Source organism: Engraulis encrasicolus, chromosome 8, assembly GCF_034702125.1.
Source record: "Engraulis encrasicolus isolate BLACKSEA-1 chromosome 8, IST_EnEncr_1.0, whole genome shotgun sequence".
NCBI lineage: Eukaryota > Metazoa > Chordata > Actinopteri > Clupeiformes > Engraulidae > Engraulis > Engraulis encrasicolus.
Window position 1 is genome coordinate 23,820,316 of NC_085864.1, and position 20,496 is coordinate 23,840,811.

General features: G+C 43.0%; 1 protein-coding gene across 1 annotated transcript in view; it reads left to right on the forward strand.

Annotated features, from left to right (window-relative positions):
* Positions 1-9,749: 9,749 nt before the first annotated feature.
* Positions 9,750-20,496, forward strand: part of nectin1b (nectin cell adhesion molecule 1b) — a 65,508-nt gene continuing 54,761 nt past the window's right edge. The window contains exon 1 of the mRNA XM_063205245.1: positions 9,750-10,745. Within this exon, the coding sequence (XP_063061315.1) occupies positions 10,601-10,745 (145 nt within the window). The 5' untranslated portion in view covers positions 9,750-10,600. The remainder of the gene's footprint in view (positions 10,746-20,496) is intronic.

The following is a 20,496-nucleotide window of genomic DNA, read 5'->3' on the forward strand; positions in this document are numbered from 1 at the left end:
GGCGAAACTCTCCTCCAACAGTGTGTGTTTGCTCAGCCAATCAGAAAAGGGGGTGTAGACAGCAGGACTTTGAAATCCTTCAGAACATCTGTATTTGGTTATGTGAGCAATGTTACTGTGCGGGGAGAGAGAGGAGTGGGTAATTCACTTATGCAGTGGAAATAAATGTCATAAAAAGTGCATAATATTCTCTAAATGTTCACTGCATTTATAGAGCGCCCCATTTCATCTTTCCTTTATTTTTAATTTGGCATCCTATTGCTGCACAATTGTTTAAATGGATTAGTGCAGCACTGGATAGTATAGCACTTGTTATAAAATCACTTAATAGTCCCGGGGCAAAAACAGGGTTTTTAACACTTCAGTCGCGAGGTAACAGGAAGCTGAAAATCCTGGTAGCATCTAAACAATTTGCCATGGCATTTTACATAAAAAAAAAATCATTAATATTTCTATTTACTGTTATATTCATAGTTAAACAATGCAAAACTTTGGTGCAGTGTGTATTACCAATTGTGACATGTTGTTTTGTCACACGTCAAGTATATGTCATCAATGTACACAAAACATCAAGAAAACCCATTTTACTTGACTGGCAACTCTGCCCAACCATGCATACCTTTAAGATGTTTTTACATTAAGTGAACATTTGGGGGGAAATATGTATGAAAATATTGTATGATTTCAAAAGTCAAACAACTCGCAACAGGGTCTAAGAGTTAAACAGGGAAATCGAGCGTTGAGGTCTTGTTGAACTGCTCGCTGAGTTCAAAAACATCATTTTGTTGGGGAGGCACAGGTTGGGGAAAGCCACAAAGAAAACAACTGCAGCCCCGACAGCTCCTTAGAGCACAATGACCTCCATAATTGTTCTATAAAAGAGCTTTGGAACAGAACCCTTCCGGGACTTTCACACTGCCAAACTGAACAATCTGGGGTAGTGACTGGCCCTGGTCAGATAGATGACCAAGAGCTCTGGCCAAACCCTCTACAGATCCTTTGGGGACTATGAGAGGCCAGGGATGTCGTTCAGGGGGGTAAAGTTTGACTGAGCCACCAGGGCCACATGTATATAGGGGGGGGGGGGTTCCATTGGAACTGATTGTGCATAGGGCGCAACATTTTCTGCTACGGCCCTGTGAGAGACACTCAAGTTCCAGAACACAATCTGTATGCCATTCTCTGACATGGCTGTACTGATTGTAGGCGAGTGCATTTATGACTTAACCCCAAAAAAATTCTAACAAAAGGTTTCTCAGTGGTTTACAGTACTATCAGATGTACTTAACAACATACTAAAAATCTGCCAAAATCTGACTTCAGGAAAGGCCTCATTTTCAAGATGGCCGCCGCCGGGCCCTGAAATTGACTCAGGCTTTAAAATTGCATTAAAATGACCAGGAATAGTGGTGTTTGATGCATGTTTCAACCTTGTAATGTTGTAATTAGACTATGTCCTTGATATATATATGGTTATTAGTGCAGTTTGCTGTTAAAAAATCAATTTACAACTGTATGGTACTGTAATATTAGACAAATTTGGCCTAGCGGTTAGGCTTAATAGTGCTAACCTCTTTGTGTGCATTTTAGTTTTTTTTTCCAATTATGATTATGTTTTACATTAATGTACATGTTTTGCATGTGCATGTTTTAAAATGTATTTGTTTATTTTATTTTGACAGTAATGATCAATGGTAAAAAGCAAGGAATCCATACGAAGGATTCAAAATTTCACTTTTCACTGCCTCCCGTGTAGACAAGACATGACAAACATTAAAAGTGCATGATATTATAACATCTATGTGCACAGGCACAACCAAAAATACATCTTAACTTATCTTAACCTATCTTAACCTAAGTACACAGCCACAACACACAAAATACCAAAACATTACAGTAACTATAAATAAATGAATCAAATTACACATATGCGTACGGTAGTCAGATCAGGTATTAGTACCAGTAAAAAACAAGAGATTGTGAGCACAAGACAGTTTATTATGTATTTGTTTAGCACAACAGGTATACATAGTACAGTTGTATGTGGGAAAAGTCTTTTCTGGGGGGTCTGAGAGCAATTGTTCTTCGGAAAGATGCAGATTTTTCCGGCAGCCTGTTGGGTGCAGAGAAGAACTCAGCATCCTTACAGTCTGTTTGAGACTATGGTGGTGCCAGAAGAGAAGCTTGTTGAGTGGCTTGCATCACTATTGTGATCACTTTGTGGGTGGTGTATCCAAACCCATTCAATATGGTTGTGACGAAGGGGAGTAGAGTTGCCCAGCCGAGAATCGAAACTGGACCCTCTGGGGTAGTAAACTGGGGCCCTGACCGCTACACCAAAGAGCCAGGCTCGTTGGTGTGACAGTCAGAACACACCCACAACTCTAGTGATGGTAACTCCATCACACTGCCTTCCCCTTCAGGAAGCGCACTCGTGCACTTCACACACTTCATGGTGTCCCTCACGCAACTGCCCGTCATAATTCCCCCATCCAGTGTGCCCCATCATCAGTGCTTCACCCATCACTGGGGTCCCTCACCACGGGGTTACCAATCCTGGGTGTCCCTCACTTGGAATTACGGCTCACACACAATGCGTACGCTTCTGATGGCATCACACCATCCCACTTCTGACACCATTTGTAGCGAAGGGGAGTAGAGTTGCCCAGCCTATAACCAAACCCAGACCTTCTGGGGTAGTAAACGGGGGCCCTGACCGCTACACCAAAGAGCCAATCTCGTTGGTGTGACAGTCAGAACACACCCACAACCCTAGTGATGGTCACTCCATCACAATAGTAGCCAAGCAATAGTAGCCAAGTGGGATCAAGTACAGTTTCCTAAATGGGCGAGAATTCCCTTTTAACTCCATTCATTCTCCTTGTCTCCTAAAGGGGCATGGTACAGGTACACAAATGTGGTCTTAGAAATGTGGTCATGATGGCAAAGCACTTGCCTCGATTGTTCAGGAAGTTGAGACACTTCTTGACATGCAGTGTTGGTCCAGAATAGGTCATCATTGATGTCCAAACCGAGCCAGGCCATGCCCTGCTGATGACGCAACACCTTCAGCGTTGCTTCTAGTCAGGCCAAGTGCAATACAAATATAATTTCTGAGCTCCGGAAAAAAACGGCACTCCTCCCACTTTGTTGGGAAGCATGCAACCATTAGCAAACCAAAGGGGGGGGGGGGGGGGTCGACCATGCCGTTTGGGAAATGTTGATTGTTATGCTCTTGGTCAGACCAAGTCTTGAAGAGATTTGAAAGTCAATGATAATCAGGCCAAACCCACATCTCATCTTTGTGCTGCTCAAATGGTCTGCCTCTTTCCTGTAGTGTGCCTTGTCCCTCTTGATCGTCTGTGAACTTAACAAGATTGGAGTGGTACTGTAGGTTGACGTCCAGTCATTTATTAGCAGGGTGAAAAGCAGAAGGCTGAGCATGATTGTGCAAGCTGTGACTCAGTCTTGACAAGGTGGTGCTCCTGCCCTGCCTGTATCCCAGGGCAAGCAAGGGGCATGGACCAGGTGGGAGTACTGCATTCAAAGGGTAATTTATTGGTTGGACATCTTGCAAGGCCACTCCACTTGCGCCGTTTGGATAGCTGCAGCAGCTCCTTTTACTTTGTGATCTCGGGCTCCATCAACTCTAAAACCAGCCGGGCCTTCTCTTGCTTGTATCCAAGTCCTACAGACTTAACTGGAAGATGAAGCAGATTCTTGCCAAAGAGTTATACATGCCTTGGTAGCATCATAGCTTGAGTGCCTTTCACTGGGAGAATGACATAACTAGCAATTCAAGGTACTTCATAATGATGGCCACAGGTCACATTCATTTCAGCAGGATGGGGAATTCTCGGGCATCATGTTTAGCCAGCTACTATGATTTAGCCTGTTACTATGATGCTGCACAATATTTCAAGATCAAGTCAATCTGGTCAAACTGCTCATATCTGTGCTATTTCAGCGCTGCCAAATTTTTGGAAACTCAATGCACTTTGCTTGACACACACCATTAAGAATATGGCTCACACTTCAGCTTGGCCAGAGTCGCGATGGAAGTCATGGATGAATTTCCTGTTTAATGTTTATTATATTTGAATGCAAAAAATAACACATTTTGTTCCAAATTCAAATTCTTCAGCACGACTGAAGAGTCCAGAGTTTAATATTATTGGGATCAGTATGATGTGGATAATTCTAAGTTAATTCCCAAAATATTATTTTAATTTACTTGGTCAAAACGAACATGAACCACCACTTTTCCTGGTCATTTCAAGGTCTTTATAAGGTCATCGGGCCTACATACAGTATAAATAAATATATATAATAAATAAATAAAATGTAAAAACATACATATATTTAAAGTAAAGTGAAAATAATCACAAACAAAGGGGATAGCAGTACTTAGCTTACATACAGTATGCCAGAGCAGATTTGGCTAATATCACAGTAGGCTGCCATCAATCAAAACAAAATCAAAATGCATTTATAACCATTCATAATATCAGGGAAATATTCCAGTAACATTACATGGTGAAAAAAAAAACATATCAAACACCTCTATTCCTGGTCATTTCAATGTTATTTTATGTCCACATTCATCTCTTGTCTATCCATACAGGAAGCAGTGAAAAGTTAAATTTTGAATCCTTCGTATGGATTCCTTGCTTTTTACCATTGATCATCACTGACAAAATAAAATAAATAAATACATTTTAAAACATGCCCATGCAACACATGTATATTAATGTAAAACATAATCATAATTGGGAAAAAAACTAAAATGCACACAAGGAAGAGGTTAGCGGTATTTAGCCTAACCGCTAGGCCAAATTTGTGTAATATTACAATACCATACAGTTGTAAATTGCACTAATAACCATTTATATATCACGAACATAGTCTAATGACAACATTACAAGGTTGAAACATGCATCAAACACCACTATTCCTGGTCATTTCAATGCAATTTTAAGGCCAGAGTCAATTTAAGGGCCCGGCGGCGGCCATCTTGAAAATGAGGCCTTTCCTGAAGTCAGATTTTGGCAGATTTTTAGTATGTTGTTAAGTACATCTGATAGTACTGTAAACCACTGAGAAACCTTTTGTTAGAATTTTTTTGGGGTTAGGTGTATTTTTCTCATAAATGCACTCGCCTATTGGTGAGGTGGACATAGATGATCCTCTGGTTGGTGGCATGGATGAGTTGTGGCTGCCACCAATAAAACGAGAGACAAAACATCTGTGGTATGATAGATTAAAACTGGTTGGCATGAACTGTACATTTGAAGAAGCTGTCATCTCCTGCTTAAGACTGCTCCAGCTGATTGTCATAGTAATGGTAGCACTGTGGTGATGGGTATTTTTCAACCACAAGGATAGGGAACCTACTTATGGGCTGAGGGAAAGCTTAAGAAAGCAGACTGGGTAAACTACTTTTACATTCATGACGCTTACCAATGCCAAGACAAAGGAGAGACTGAGGCAAAATCTGAAGAGATTACCACAGATGCTCCCTGATCGGCCCAAGGCACAAGTGAAATAAACAGTCGCCTAGGACCCCCACATCCTATGCTCTTTATGGATGCACTTTCTGTGAATTTCTGATTTGTAAATTCTAAACAGACGTACAGTATGATGAATTTCATTATACCATACACTTACAGGATCAGTGGCATCGGTTTCAGTGCTGGGCAGTGAATGTGTCACCCAATATTGATTAGCAAACCAATGAATCACTGATTTGCTTGTTTATTCATTGTCTAGAGTTCAATATACCTCCTCCAGTTGTTTCCTTCAAACGTGTGCCACGGTGTCACCTCTCCTCCTGTGAATGAAACAACAAACGAATCGAGAGATGATGAGGGAATCAAGCACCACATTGCTTCATCCTCCCTACTGACGATGACTTAATGCTAAAATGTGTTTTCTGCCTGCATGAGACATGATGCAATAAATGTTTTAAAAGTGCAGAGTATTTTCCTTATTCACCTTCGTTAGGAATGTAACATCTACAGTATGTCTTCACTGAGTCTTTGCCAAGTACCAGACAAGTTCGTTTATTCTTGCCAAAATAAAACTAATTATGCTGCAACCATGTCAGACACAAGACTAAAATTGACTAATGTGTCAGTCATTCTAATACAGCGATCTTTCTTGCCAAATTTAACTATAATTGCTTGTCACAATCCCCTCGTTGTCTGTTTGGCATGTACCCTACCAGTGCATACATCTTTAACCTCTGGAAGAATATTCCACCCTATCCATCAATGGGAAACATGGAGTTTAGGGAAAAGACACTCTTTGTTGGACTTGAGCCCACATGTTGTCACACTCCAGAGACCTCTGAAATGGGATTCCAGGATGGAGGGTTTTTGATGAAGCAGCGGACACATCTGTGAGTGGGCATAGGGGAATAGGGGCTCTTTCAAAACAATGACGAACACCCCACTTCGCTTACATACAGGCCTACTTACAGCCAGAGGTGGAGGTGCTGTACTGGCTTCAGAGAATCCTGATCAGCTAAGTATGGTGTAAAAGTTAATCCTGCTATCTATTTAGTCTCCTCACAAATGAAGGTTGCATCAAAGATGTGTTTCAGAGTTAAATTATTTCTTTAAGGTTGCAATCTCCACCTTTTAGCAATAAAAACAAGTCCGACAGGCGGACAAAGATGCTCGTCTATGTACTGCCGCCTTGTGGACATAGGAGGGAATTACAATTTACAGAATGCGTTTCAGACGGACTGACCGACAGACCGACAGAGAGACAGACAGACCGGCCGACGGACGGACCTACCCTCTAGATGCTAGGATGCATCTGAAAAATCACATGAAAACAGACACCAATGAACAGACGATATTGTCTGAAAATCAAATATTAAGCCTTATTTTGCTGCAGAGTGATGGTGTGTGTGACTGACCACCAAGATGGTTGTGATACAGTATAATGCTGATGAGCTTGACTCTTTAGTGTAGTGGTCAGAGCCACGTACTATTCAGACTTGCACACCAATGAGAGAATCTGGCCCAATGGGAGCAGGTTGTCTCCATATCAACAGTCTCTGGTCACTGACTTTATTGCACAAGGTGCGTGGATAATGATATAGTTACATCTAGCATCCTTTTTATGCTAGATAATGCATAGCAGATCACAGAGCACTAGCATTACTGCCATGGGCCACCAGTGGGTCGCGGCCAAAACCTGAGGTTTGAATTTTGGTGTATGCATGTTTTGATAAAGGTGAAAAAGCCCCAAAAAAGTATTAGGATCATGGAAAATGTAATTATTATACATTTTGGGATTAGGTAATCTTCAAATCATCATCCAATCGACCTCCATGGCACCTGTTAAAAGACTGGCATAGATCGAACACTGTTTGTGGGTCACATTCCAATCTCTGGTGTGTCCAGCATTTGTGTCTGTCAAAGCAGCACATCTCTTTCACAGCAGAGGTCACCAATGTTGTCTATGCCAGTAGGATGTTATTCCAGTCGATTCCATGCCATGTCATTCTTTTGAATGGCGTTAAAATGATGCATAGCATAATGATATTGTTATGACAGTCTAATGACAAGATATGCTGATGGACAAATGGAACTATACAACTGGGGTGAGAATCTCATTCCAAAATGTTTTTTTTTCTTCTCCTTTCAAGTTCTTCTCACTGAAGTGCAAACGTGTAATTGCTGGTCTGAGGCAATCCCACAAGTGAAGGAGCCAGATGTGGCGGCCCTGTACTGTGGTGCAGTGTGGTGGTCTGGTCACACATGGCCGACATGGATGTGGTCAATTTGCTGCACTGCCCTCTGACGGAAACAAACTCTGAAACAGCCCCATCGTAAAATATTGAACATTCAGCTACTGTACACACAGACTTCATGTGTCTGTCCAGCATGCCAATGGCAAGCTTCTGCTGAAGCAAGTTTTCCTGTTGCTTCTGAAGTCGGTTGAGACATCGCTGCTTTTGTCAAATTTGGACACCATTGAGGGTGGCCTTCAATTATAGGGAGTGAGCATTGCTTGTTCTGTTCCGGCAAATGCCATTGCCACATCCCATGTACTGTAGTGAATGGTAGCACTGTATCACTGAACAAATGGTCACTGATTGAGACTTACTTAGATTCAGGACAAAAATCACAAGAGTCCACATTTTGTACTATTGGAAGATAATCGTGCTCACATAGGGTGGCAGACCTCATGTGGAATGAATATATAAAATATATGATGATAACATTTTCTCGAAGTGTATTTGTTTGTATGTTGTGTTATGATTGGTTGCAGGTAATATAGGTGTCAGTTATGTGTGCAAAATAATGATGACAGTCCGCACAATGCATTAGGCTTATATTCTGATTATTTACTTTGTGGTTTAGTCATTTATTAAAGGTGCACTCTGTAAGATTGTGGTCAGAATAGGTATTGCAATGCTTCTCATTGAAAGTGTGCTGCCTGTTGCCAAATTTGATCCTTTCATGAATATTCACTAAGTAATAAACTAGTATTTACAAGTATGACCAAAGTACTGCAAGTTTTGCAGCAAAAAATGTCTATTTCTGGAAATTCAAAATGGCGGACACTTTTCATGTAGCCTATGAGAAGTACAATTTTCCCAGTCATATTGAAATTTGATGGTGGTGGTAAGTATTTGTTAAAAAGATAACATTTGTGAATGGGCAGCATAGACTCTGGAAATGAACAACTAAAACTATTACTCAGTGCAACTTCAAAGGTTATTGGCATCATTCATGTTGTGATGAAAACAAAAGAGGATGATGACAATGGTGTTAATAGTCTAAATGTATTTAGACCCAGACATGACTGAAAAGATGTATCAGTGTAACAGTGTAACAGTGTTGTTATTTGCAGATTTTAAGTGGTCCTTTTTTTCTTGCACTTTTAATTATTCCATGCAGAACACTTCCATAATTGGTCCATGGAGGTCCCCACAGGCTAGTGATGCTGTGCAATCTTTACTCATGACAAGCTATGTCCCTTTAAAATGCAAATTTTTAGGCTGTAGGCTACATTTATCACCTGTTGCTAATAAGCCAATTAACATGTTTCCCTTGTGGTTACACCCACCTTGTGTTAGCCTTTCCCACGTTTCCCAACCCCCCCAAAATAGCTTATGTCTAATAACTGTCATTGGCGACAGTGGCATCTACTTTGCGCATAAAAATGGGCAACATCATATAGGTCAGGTCAGGGAGGGATGTCATGTCATCGCTGTCTCCACATCCTAATTGATGTGTATTTTATTCAGATGGTCGGACAGAGGGCGCCAGAGTCCAAGCTGTCTTATTTTACACTCTGATATTCATACCTCTCAGGTTATTGAAGCCCAATATGGTAAGTGTTCCAGATGTGGTTGCTCTCTCAAGTTGTCATGCCTTTGTCGATCTATAAGTCGACTTTCAAGTCAGTTTCACTAACGTACTGGGGTATAATTGGACTTCATGAGACCGTTAGAATCCCACGAGACTAGGCATTCCTCCTTTTCTCTTTTTGTGGGGTGATACAATAGAAGAAGAAAAACACTTCGCACGTGGGCTTTGAATTAACAGACTTCCTGTGCGTTGGTGGATAAATGGTGGCACATCTATTGTAACAACTGAAATGAAACAAAGATTGAGTTGTCCTGCAGAGCGCATTGAGCCCCGTGCAACATTTTCATGGCGGCATGCAGAAGCGCTTCGCCTACCTCCCACACGCTTAACATGGCAGTCGTAGCTCCTCCTTATCTCACGTCACTCGATTCGGATTTTTCCTCAGCGGTTGTCAGCAACATCATTGCAGTCCAGGTTAGTGGTGTTATTGTTGCGAAGCCAATGTCTGTACTATTGCCGAATGAGACATTGCCATCCTAGGCTTGTTTTTGTTCTGGTCAGACGCGATTCGGCAGACCAGGGTCACGTCGCTGGAGTCTTCTCTGAACTGCTGTTTTTGGCCACTTGATGCCCACATACTGCACACAATAGGAGATCAACGGAACTTTGAGGAGCTATCACCTGGACACGATCAGAGGGATTCATCCCGCTCCGGAGAATAGACTATCGGTCCGTCGCCGAATCAGATTGGGGATTTTTTTATCCACCAAACCGAGCTGCTAGCTGGAAGTTGTAGCTGGAACATCGATCAGGACATCCCCCTCACCATCTCTCTCAACATCAGGGACCCCTCGTCCTCGACTCCCCAAATTCGAGAGGGGGTAAACCTTCGCGCTGCAGAGGGCAATGGTGCTGGATGCATTATAAAGGATACACGTTACATGGATGAAATGCATGGTATTTTTGGACTTTTACGCTCGCAATTATATTGCTGAATTTGTTGCGCGTTCCAGCATTGTTTGCCTCCGTGAAAAAAAATTGAACGAGGTTGCACTAATTGACTTCTCACTGCCGCCTGCATCTGGTTTTAATGAGAAGTGTTCTGCTGCACTTTTAATATACAGCGCGAACAGACTACCTGGTGCGTAATTCGTGTAAAACGAACGGGAATAACGCATGCAATAGTTATTCTCCATCACGGTCAATGAACAAACGGTGCACAACATTCAGTTAGCCTAACGCTGTGTTGGAATTTGTGGCGAAGTTGTATGCCTAACTGGACACATCTAGAAGAAGACAGCCCTGTCCTGGGAATTGCAGAACTACGGATAGTCCTGAGGAAACAAATTGGTGCCATGACGATGTTCGAAAGTTTATGGATAATAGGCCTACTTCTGGCCACGGGTGGTCAAGGTAAGAACGTTAAACCGCCTGTTTCGTTTTAAATGCCTAGTACTGAAACTCTCTCTCTCTCTCTCTCTCTCTCTCTCTCTCTCTCTCTCTCTCTCTCTCTCTCTCTCTCTGTCTTTGTGTGCGAGCGTACGCAGGCGTGCGCGCGTGTATACTTCATGTGTTGGGGGAGGGGGTGCAGGGAAGAAATCAGGACCGATGCCACATAAGGAATATAAAAGAATGCAGCCAAGTGGTTATGGATATGCTATAGCGTTGTTATAACAAAAGATTATTTATCCAGAACCTTTACCGGACATATTTCTCTATGACCTGAATCACAATATGTCTGATACAATTCCATTATGGCTATTAAAAGGAGACGTCAACTGAACATATGGTTTTTGCCCCAAATTGATACAATAGAGAGCAGAAATGAAAACCGAGATTGCACTGGATTAAGTGCTCTTGTCTTGAAAAGCAGCCAATTGGCTTTGTTAAAAGCTAATGAGCTTGCCAATCAAAACAACAGCACTGGCTCAAGCAGGATAACGATCCGCATGATAGGCAATGGTCTTGGCTTTGAGAAATTAATTGTAACGTCTTTGAGTATACTTTTATTTTGACAGGCATATTAATATTTGTGTAATGTGTCAAATAAAACGATTATGTGTGTATGCACATCAACGTTTCCCTCAGTGTCAACATTCCTCGAGTTTATTTTTGCATGTTGAACTGGACTCACTTTTTGGGAGACCCCCAAAACCCTGAGTTCATGATACCACACTTCTGATATTTTTGTAAAAATATAAAAGCATCTAATTAAGTGGATAGTTAAAACCCTTCCAAAATTCCATGTCTTCATCGTTGTATGCTATTTTGGGAATTCCCCAATGTCATATAATGTATGTATGAGTTAACACATGTGTGCTTTAAAAACCTACTGTCTGGACAGCAACTTAACTGGTATGGTGAGAACATCCAAGCAAAACGTGTAACGGCAGAATATCCAATGGGTGTATATCTGTTACATTTGTTCCTCTTAAATCTCAATACACATCCTCTCACCTGTCTATTGATACCAGTATCTCATGTCATGTCAATCATGTCAATCGTGTCATGTTTGGTCTCTGTTGACTGTGGCATCAAGCCAGCATGCCATGCTGTGGCTATTCCAACTTCCCCAACTATTTAAAGTGGCTGAAGTTATACACACAAATGGCAGCAGTAGGCTGAAGTGACAGCAGGGAAGAACCTCTTTTAAGTAGAGAGTATACTGTAGGTTGTACCAGAAACATACTATATTGTAGATTTTTTATTTTGGAGAAAGAACTGGCACGGATATGTCATCGGATATACTATATGTGGGTTCTAAATGTCTTCAGAAATGTTCCACAGTCCATAATTATAGCGTTTTTCATCAGACCCAATGAACCAATACCTACCTCAATCATGTATCCATACATCACAGTATAATCACCCCATTAGTTCATGGGCCTGGCACGCATGCAAGCTGCAATCCATTTACAGCAAATGCTGTCTCATTAAAAAACAGCATCTAAAACAAGTACTACATGAATCAGCTATGCTCCATTCAACAGCTATGTTTCAAAGTGTCACAGCGATCTCCAGATACCATGTCTCTTTGGGAACAAAATGCATATCCGACTAACAGAACTGTTGGTATTTTTAGAGACCATGAATTAAGATGTCTGAAAAACCCATCAGGTGTTGTCTTCTCCCTGAAAGGTGATAACCCCTGTCTGTCTGCCATCATCACGCTCATGTCTATCGGCAGAGTACCACATGTGCTCCTCAAGGGTGACCGGTAGGGCTGGGTTCAAAATATCGAATCGCGATCCAATATCGATTCACATTCAAAAAGTATGATATCGATTCACAATTTAATGGATCGATTTTTTGCCGATGATTATAGGTGCTATTTTCTCAACCACATCCTGTAGCTTTCTTCCACATTCATGGTGACTACATGCACAAATACACACAGCCTGTTCAAGTAAATAGTGCCAGTGTTTTACAACCTTTCTCTCTCATACCAAGTTTCCCACTTCTTTCTCTCATACCAAGGTATTTCATGTTTGTGTGGGTATCAAAGGTTGAGATATTTAGGTTTTTATAGCCGGTCTTAGAATTTTAGGCATAAATGGGTTAAAGTGACAACCCAGCAATACAGAAGATCGATATTGAATCGAATCGAATCGGATCGTGGATCGAATTGGATCGTGACCTTCTGGATCGGAATTGAATCGATCCAGGAAATTTGGATCGATTCCCAGCCCTAGTGACCGGCAGGCAGAGACGGCTTTACCAATAGGCAGATTGGGCAATTGCCCAGGGCCCCATCAGCACTCCTCACTACAGGGCCCGCAGCAGTCACCACCGCCATGGTAAATGCCAACAAAAACAATTCAAGTGGGCCCCATGACTATATTTTGCCTAGGGTCCCTTTAATGGGTGGAACCGCCACTGCCGGTAGGTCCATTACGACTAGGACATGGCCACATGTCTATCCAAAATCGGCATGCTTAGAGGGAAAATTATTATTATTATTAGTTTATTAGTTATTATTACTAATTTGTGTGTATGTGTTTTTTTTTTCACGGTTATAGCACTCTCGTAATGTACGTAGAAAAAAACGGGGCAAGTGATTATCCAGAGATAGGCCCGGTAGGTGAGAGTGTAAAAGCAGATGGGGCTTATTCAGCCTCCCCCAAGAGAGGGTAGAGGATGGAGGTGGGGATGGTGGTGGTGGGTGCATAGGCTCCCTGCTGCACTGATTGTTGTCATTGCCAGAAGAGGGAAAGCTCCGGGCAGACTAGAGACAGTGAGGTTAGGAGTTTTACTCTGCCATGATGAATGGACAGGATTTAAAGATCTTGTGCAGCCAGTCAGCCAGCCAGTCAGCCAGCAAGCCAAGGGGAATCTGGGATTGGTTTACATGTATGGGTGATTATATTCTGAATGCTAATGACTAGAGCATGGCAGAGAGGTGTTCTGGACACTTTTTTGTGCATTATTCCTCTTTATAATAAAAACAAAAACGTTAAGTAAGTGGTGCTACAAGGGAAACTCAGTCCTATTTCAAGCTGCACTTTTGAGAGCAGCCTACTGGAAAGCTTCTGGTCTGGAGTGGAGGTGTTGTTGGGTTGTCGATTCCACAGGACCTGTGCACTGGACACACAGGTGGTGAACATCACCCACCGCCTCAGAATGTGAACATCCTGCCCTGTCTTGTACTCCATCTGCCAACAAAGTTAAACTGGGGTATCTCACTTATCAGCTGATCTAACTGGCTGATGAGATCGGCTAATTGGAATCAACTACAGTAGTTCAGTGAATGGTTACAAAATCTGCTGCAGGACTTTCTATTTCTGAAGCTCGGCCCCTTGGTGTTTGATGCTAAACCATTGTGTGTTGTTTTTTTTGATAACCGTTTTTGTCCTCTTTGCCATTTGCCTCTTGATGGAAAGACATGACAAAAGTTGTAATCTCCAATATTATGTCTTCAGTGCACAACAAACACTCTTGTTCATGTCAAAGGTCTTCATGTTAACCCTGTGTGGTGCACAGAGGTGCTGTGGTTAATTCTGCAAACAAGACAGAGAGAGACAGGGCTCTCCATTGTGGAAATGGGTTGAGTTGAAGGCCAAGGTTTTCCGCACAGGGTCCTGCTTGCGGATCAATATTGACCAGCAGATTCACCACGGTCAGCTTACTTACTGATTGATGGCCTGAAGGGGTGCCGACAAGGGGTGACAAAGGGGGGCAGTTTTCCCGGGGCCCAGAATTGGGTCCTCATTACATTGTATCTATGGGGCTGGGGGGCCCCTTTCAGATGACTTTGTCCTGGGCCCGGCCAAAGCTGTCAGCGCCCCTGAGCCTGTTGGGACCAAATGGGATTGACCCTGACAGTGTAAAAATATTATTTTTACTAGATTTTTTATTATATATAACACTTCAATAAGCTTCCTTGAAAAAAGTTTGTTCAAACTGATTTGAATGCTTATGAGAGGAGATTAGATTATAACCTAACCTACACAGGCTAACACAGTGACCTTAAATATCTGATCACCCTGCAGAAGACTCTGGTATTCCTATCCGTCAAACACACAATCACATTTGTCTCATATCTAATGTGTGGGTTGAGGGGCTTTACATGAATTGCGTTTTGTTTTTCGTAACCTCTTCGTCAATTAACATTCAGAAATGCATTTATCAGCGGTCCGCCCTTTTCCTCAGGGCAACTCTTGCTAATTGAGGTTTATATTGGCGTCCGCGGGCCACTGCATTCATTTTTAAACAGATTGTGACATTATCTGTCTGGGGCCGTCTCCATTATCCTGCTCATTTGCCATATTGTTCGGTGCTCAGTAAGGCAAATCGCTGTCATTACTCTGAGCTATCGCCAGATAAGAAGAAATGAAGATGCTTTGCAGGTTTTGGAATTGATCCTGTTGCTCCCCCCCCCTCCCCTACCCTCCCTTCCTCTCTTCCTCCCCCCTTGGGTTTGGTGCCAAAGTAACTGATGTAGTCCAGTTATTGATCCCCGTAGTCTCCTATTCCCCCCGCTAAAGCCTTTTCATTTAGAGAAAGACCTGAGTAAGCCAAATGGTCGGGCTAAAACCCACCCACCTGAATTACCCGCTGTTTACTTACACATCTTCCTACCCTCGCCCCTTGCTGCCCCACCCGCTCGGGCCTGTGGGATCAGCGGAGGGAGACAAAGAAGAAGAGAGGAGGGGGAACAAGAGAGGACAGAAACAAAGAAACGTCAGCCATTGTTTTCATTTTGTCGGTTGATGGAGTTTTTTTTGTAAAGACAACTGTCTGATTTTTTTCTGTTTGCCTATATACGTACCTCTAAGTTTGGTTAAGTCTAAACAAGCCTAACCGTTAAGCCGAATAAGCAACTCACTCCTTGCACCTGAAAAAGACAACCCCGCACTTCGACGTGTCAAATGTGACACGCTGCCTCACTGAACAGGTGGTTTATTGGTATGCAAATTGCTAGTAAACAAACCAGCAGCCTGCTAGGAACTGTGATGTAAATGGGCACGCACCTTGAAAATAAACATGTCAGCACTTGCACTCTGCATCACAATATAAATCAGGTGTAGAGGTACACACATCTGGAAAACACACAACACAGACATACATGCATAATAACGTCAATGAACACACCCATACACACGTTTACACACACACGCACGCACGCACGCACACGCACGCACACACACACACACACACACACACACACACACACACACACACACGCGCGCGCGCGCTACACTACACTATAGTGAGTACACAATGTTTTCCCTCCAGATTTCTGAGAATAAATAAGCATCAATGAGAACCTGTAAAACCAACCTTTTATGGGGAGGGCTTGCAGCTTTTTACAGCAATATAAGGAAGTAAAAACAAACTACCGGGGTCTGGACCAGTCCTTTGGTTTACAGCACAATAAATCAACATTGAAAGCTGGAAAGGATCTACTTGCTAGCCAGTACTATAGCATTTACGATGGGACATCATATGACGTTATGTCTTTTCACATTTCAGTTAGAAGTTACAGTTGCACATGTGAAGCAACCTCGGCTAGCTGTGGTGTAATACATCAAATGGAAACATGTATGCTTAAAATAATACATGGTCCCAACGAAATAAAATAAATTACTAAACCCGAGTATGAATGGAGTGTGAATGGAGAGTATAACCGTTTAAAGACATTCAGGTACTGATGGGAATATTTTGGGGAGTAGACAGGTTGAATGCAGCGCCTCCCCATAGTACTATTGACAGATGGGAACGGGGAGGTTAGCGTCTCTTTCCGTCTCTTGTTGCACTATAGCTCCTGCCCTGTCTCCTCTGTTCGTGACATTGGGCCAATAAGGACTTTCCCTTACAACGGTGCCAGGGCGGTCGTCCCGTGTTTCTGGAAACATTGAGACACCTCTGTGAACTCGGTCAAGGCCTCGATTCTGACCCCGTTCAGCATACAATGTCGTGGATGTTTTCATCAGTCCTGAACTTATTTTCTTTTTTGTGAATGATTCTTAGTTGCCATGATGCTAAAAAACCTGATGTCTTTGTTTTCTCATGGTAGCAGCTAATGTGTTTTTCTTTTTTCGTTGTTACCCTACAAACACATTTAGGTTTAAATGTTAAAGGAAATGCTTACGGCAGTTCCTATGATGTCATTATGACTAATTCATTATATGCACCGCACAAAATGCACTCACTGAGTCCGTTTGAATTAACTGTCTCATTGAGTACAGCAGTCTAGTATATGGGCCATGAGTGGAATCGCTAAAACAAAGAAAGTATGTCATTTGTTTAAAAAAAAAAACTATGAAGGGCTTACTTTTTAGTATGAGAAAAGGGATGTGCATGAATGCAACTTGGATGTGCATGGGAGCTTCTATAGGTCGTGAATGGCAAATGGCTGAAGTAATGGTAATGAAAATGATTAATGGGCGAATACAGGAGGCTTGTGTGCCTAAGAGGGGTCAGGTAGCCTAAACAGCCTCACGGATCAATACAAGCTATTTGTTCAGCTTAACTTAACCAAGAGTTCCTTTGTCTAGGGACCTGGTTCCGTAACCTTGACGGCGAGCAAGCCCTTTCAGGTACAGGGAATTAGCAGTTAATTTTTCCCATTTTTATGCTTGTGTTCACTGTTCACAAGCATACCTATTTCTTTTTTTTACCGGTAATGATGCACTGTTTGTGTTAGAACAGTCACCGGAGCTTGAGGACAAAGCCGGCATTGGTTTCCACAAATCGTGCAGAAATAACAAGCGTTTTAGGAAGGACAGGGGAAAAGGGGAAATAGCTGAGTACCTGAGTTGTGAATGATATGTGGCCCCGCTGTAAAATGACTTGAAATATTGCACATCCGCGCAAGCAAGCAGACAAAGATTTGCAAGGGGCGAAGAGATGTGGGCTGTCCAATTCATTCTCTTTTCAGTCCAAAAGCAGCTAGGTTACAGCCCTGATTTACATGTTTGGTTTGTGTGTGTGTGTGTGTGTGTGTGTATGTGTGTGTGTGTGTGTGTGTGTGTGTGTGTGAGAGAGAGAGAGACTGTGTGTGTGTATGACTTAATATGCCTGTGGGTTTGTGTGCACTCCGTGTGTGTGTGTGTGTGTGTGTGTGTGTGTGTGTGTGTGTGTGTGTGTGTGTGTGTGTGTGTGTGTGTGTGTGTGTGTGTGTTGTAGTGCATGTGTGAGCGTGTGCATGCTTGCTCACTAGTTCATGCATATGTGCATGAGAGTGTGTGTGTGTATACGTGTATGTGTATATGTGTGTGTGCGTGTGTGTGTGTGTGTGTGTGTGTGTGTGTGTGTGTGTGTGTGTGTGTGTGTGTGTGTGTGTGTGTGTGTGTGCGTGCGTGTGTGTGTGTGTGTGAGTCACTGGGGGGAGGGAATGGAAGGCCATGCTGCTGCTTTGAACAGAGCCATAATCCAGAAGTGACTTTAGTTCACGGCAACATTGAATTTCTGGCAGCGGAGCCTTTTCAGAGCACCTTGGGACCGCTGGTTGGAAGAAAAAGATTTTTTGCACAGCTCTTAAGTTAATTCAGTTTTTCCAGCTCACTGGTTTGGTTTTGTGCACTGCAGTAGTTGTTTGGGAGGAGGTGGTGCGTCCAAAAAGTTGGCTCGTTCCATCTCAAGCCTCCTCGTAGATTCCTAAAAAGGTAATAAGGACACAAACATCATCATGTTATTATAAATATTTTGTCAAAATTAGGTAGCGAACGTACTGTATGTCCCCCCCCCCCCTGCATAGCACACGTCAAGATACAAAACAAATGTAGTCCTCCTAAGATGGAGGATGGCTTTGGCTTAATTTGTTAATTCGGGGGGAGAAAAAAACTGAGTCAGTGCTTCGCTTGCCTAGCCAAGACGCCCTGATGATGAAGACTTGTTGAAGCGTGTAGGCACGGAGCCAAAATTCACAGAGCGCGCTCAGTCAAAGCCCTGCTGCTGATGAGCGCCTTTTGTATTTTTTTATGATTCTCTTCAACAAATTTCAACCAAGGGAATTATTCTTCTTCTCTGCCGTTGACCCAGCGTTCTTATTAAGCCAAGATGCCAAGAATAACACAGCATAGATCACTAATTCCACTGGCTGCAAACATGTAGGAATGCAGCTAGCAATATCTAGTGTAGGGTTCGCTGTGCCAGAAGCTCATGCGTACGTAAATTGATTCAGGTCTCATCCTCAAGACTCAATCACTAAGCTATTGCTGATTTTATACATCATACATGAATCATGCTGTCTGTATGTGTGGTAATGAGACTAGGGTGGGTGGGAGAAGGCAATCACATGGCAGAGAAGCGCTCTTGTAGAAGTAATCCCCATCACGGAGATGATCACGACCACCACGATGATGGCTGGTGATGAAGGAGATTGAAAGGGTTAATCCGGTCGGTGTGGGATTTTTTATTTTATTTTTTGTTGTCAGTAGACATGTCCGTATTTATTCCCCCCACTACATTTCTTCTTTCTGTTCACATTCTTGTAATAGAATCTATCCCTGCTGCTGATGGTGATGAAGGAGATTGAAAGGGTTAATCCGGTCAGTGTGGGATTTTTAAATTTTCATTTTTCTTGTCAGTAGTCATGTCAGTAGCCTATTTATTTCCCCCTCACCTCACTACATTTCTTTTTCCCGTTCACTTTCTTGTAATAGAATTCCTGTTGCTAAAATGGTAACGTTATGTTATGTTGTATTATTTGCATGGGGGTACGAGCTTTTGATCTCAAGCTCAGCTGAGCGGCTCCATGCCATGCTTCCTCTTTCCACTCGGGCACACAACGCTGGGTTTACGAAGAGGAGGAAGAGAAGAGAAGAGTGGAAAGAGAGAGAGAGAGAAAGAGAGAGACAGACAGACAGAGGGAGCTTTTGAAGAGGAGGAAGAGAAGAGGGGAGAGAGAGAGAGAAAGAGAGAGAGAGAGAGAGATAGCTTATGAAGAGGAGGAAGAGAAGAGGGGGGGAGAGAGAGAGAGACAGAGAGAGACAGAGAGAGAGATAGCTTATGAAGAAGAGGAAGATAGGAGGGGAGAGAGAGAAAGAGAGAGAGAGAGATAGCTTATGAAGAGGAGGGAGAGAAGAGGGGAGAGAGAGGAGAGAGAGAGAGAGAGAGATAGCTTATGAAGAGGAGGGAGACAAGAGGAAGATAGGAGGGGAGAGAGAGAAAGAGAGAGAGAGAGATAGCTTATGAAGAGGAGGGAGAGAAGAGGGGAGAGAGAGGAGAGAGAGAGAGAGCTAGGTGGTGGTGGTGGAGGGAGAGAAGAGGGGAGAGGAGAGAGAGAGAGAGAGCGTGGTGGTGGTGGTGGAGGCCATTTGTTTTTTTGCAGGATGATTAACTGCTGGGAGGCAGGCAGGGGTTCACTGGAGCGTGTGTGCATGCATGCATGTGTATATGTGCGCGTGTGTGTTCCTGTGTGCCTGCGTGTGTGTATATGTGTGTGTGTGTGCCTGTGTGTGTGTGCGTGTGGGGCTGTGGGGCTGTGTTGCATGTCGGTCTGCGCAGGCGCGTGCAGAGGCGCATTAGTGGCTCTGCAGCACTGCAGAGGTAGGCAGCACACAAACACACACTCACTCACACACACTCTCTCACACACACACACACACACATACACACACATGGACATGCGCGTTCCCACCCCCCCCACACCCCCGCCCCTCGCTCTGCTCTGCTCTCCCCCGATCCTGACCCACTTTTTCCCCCTCAGCTCAGCTCTGCT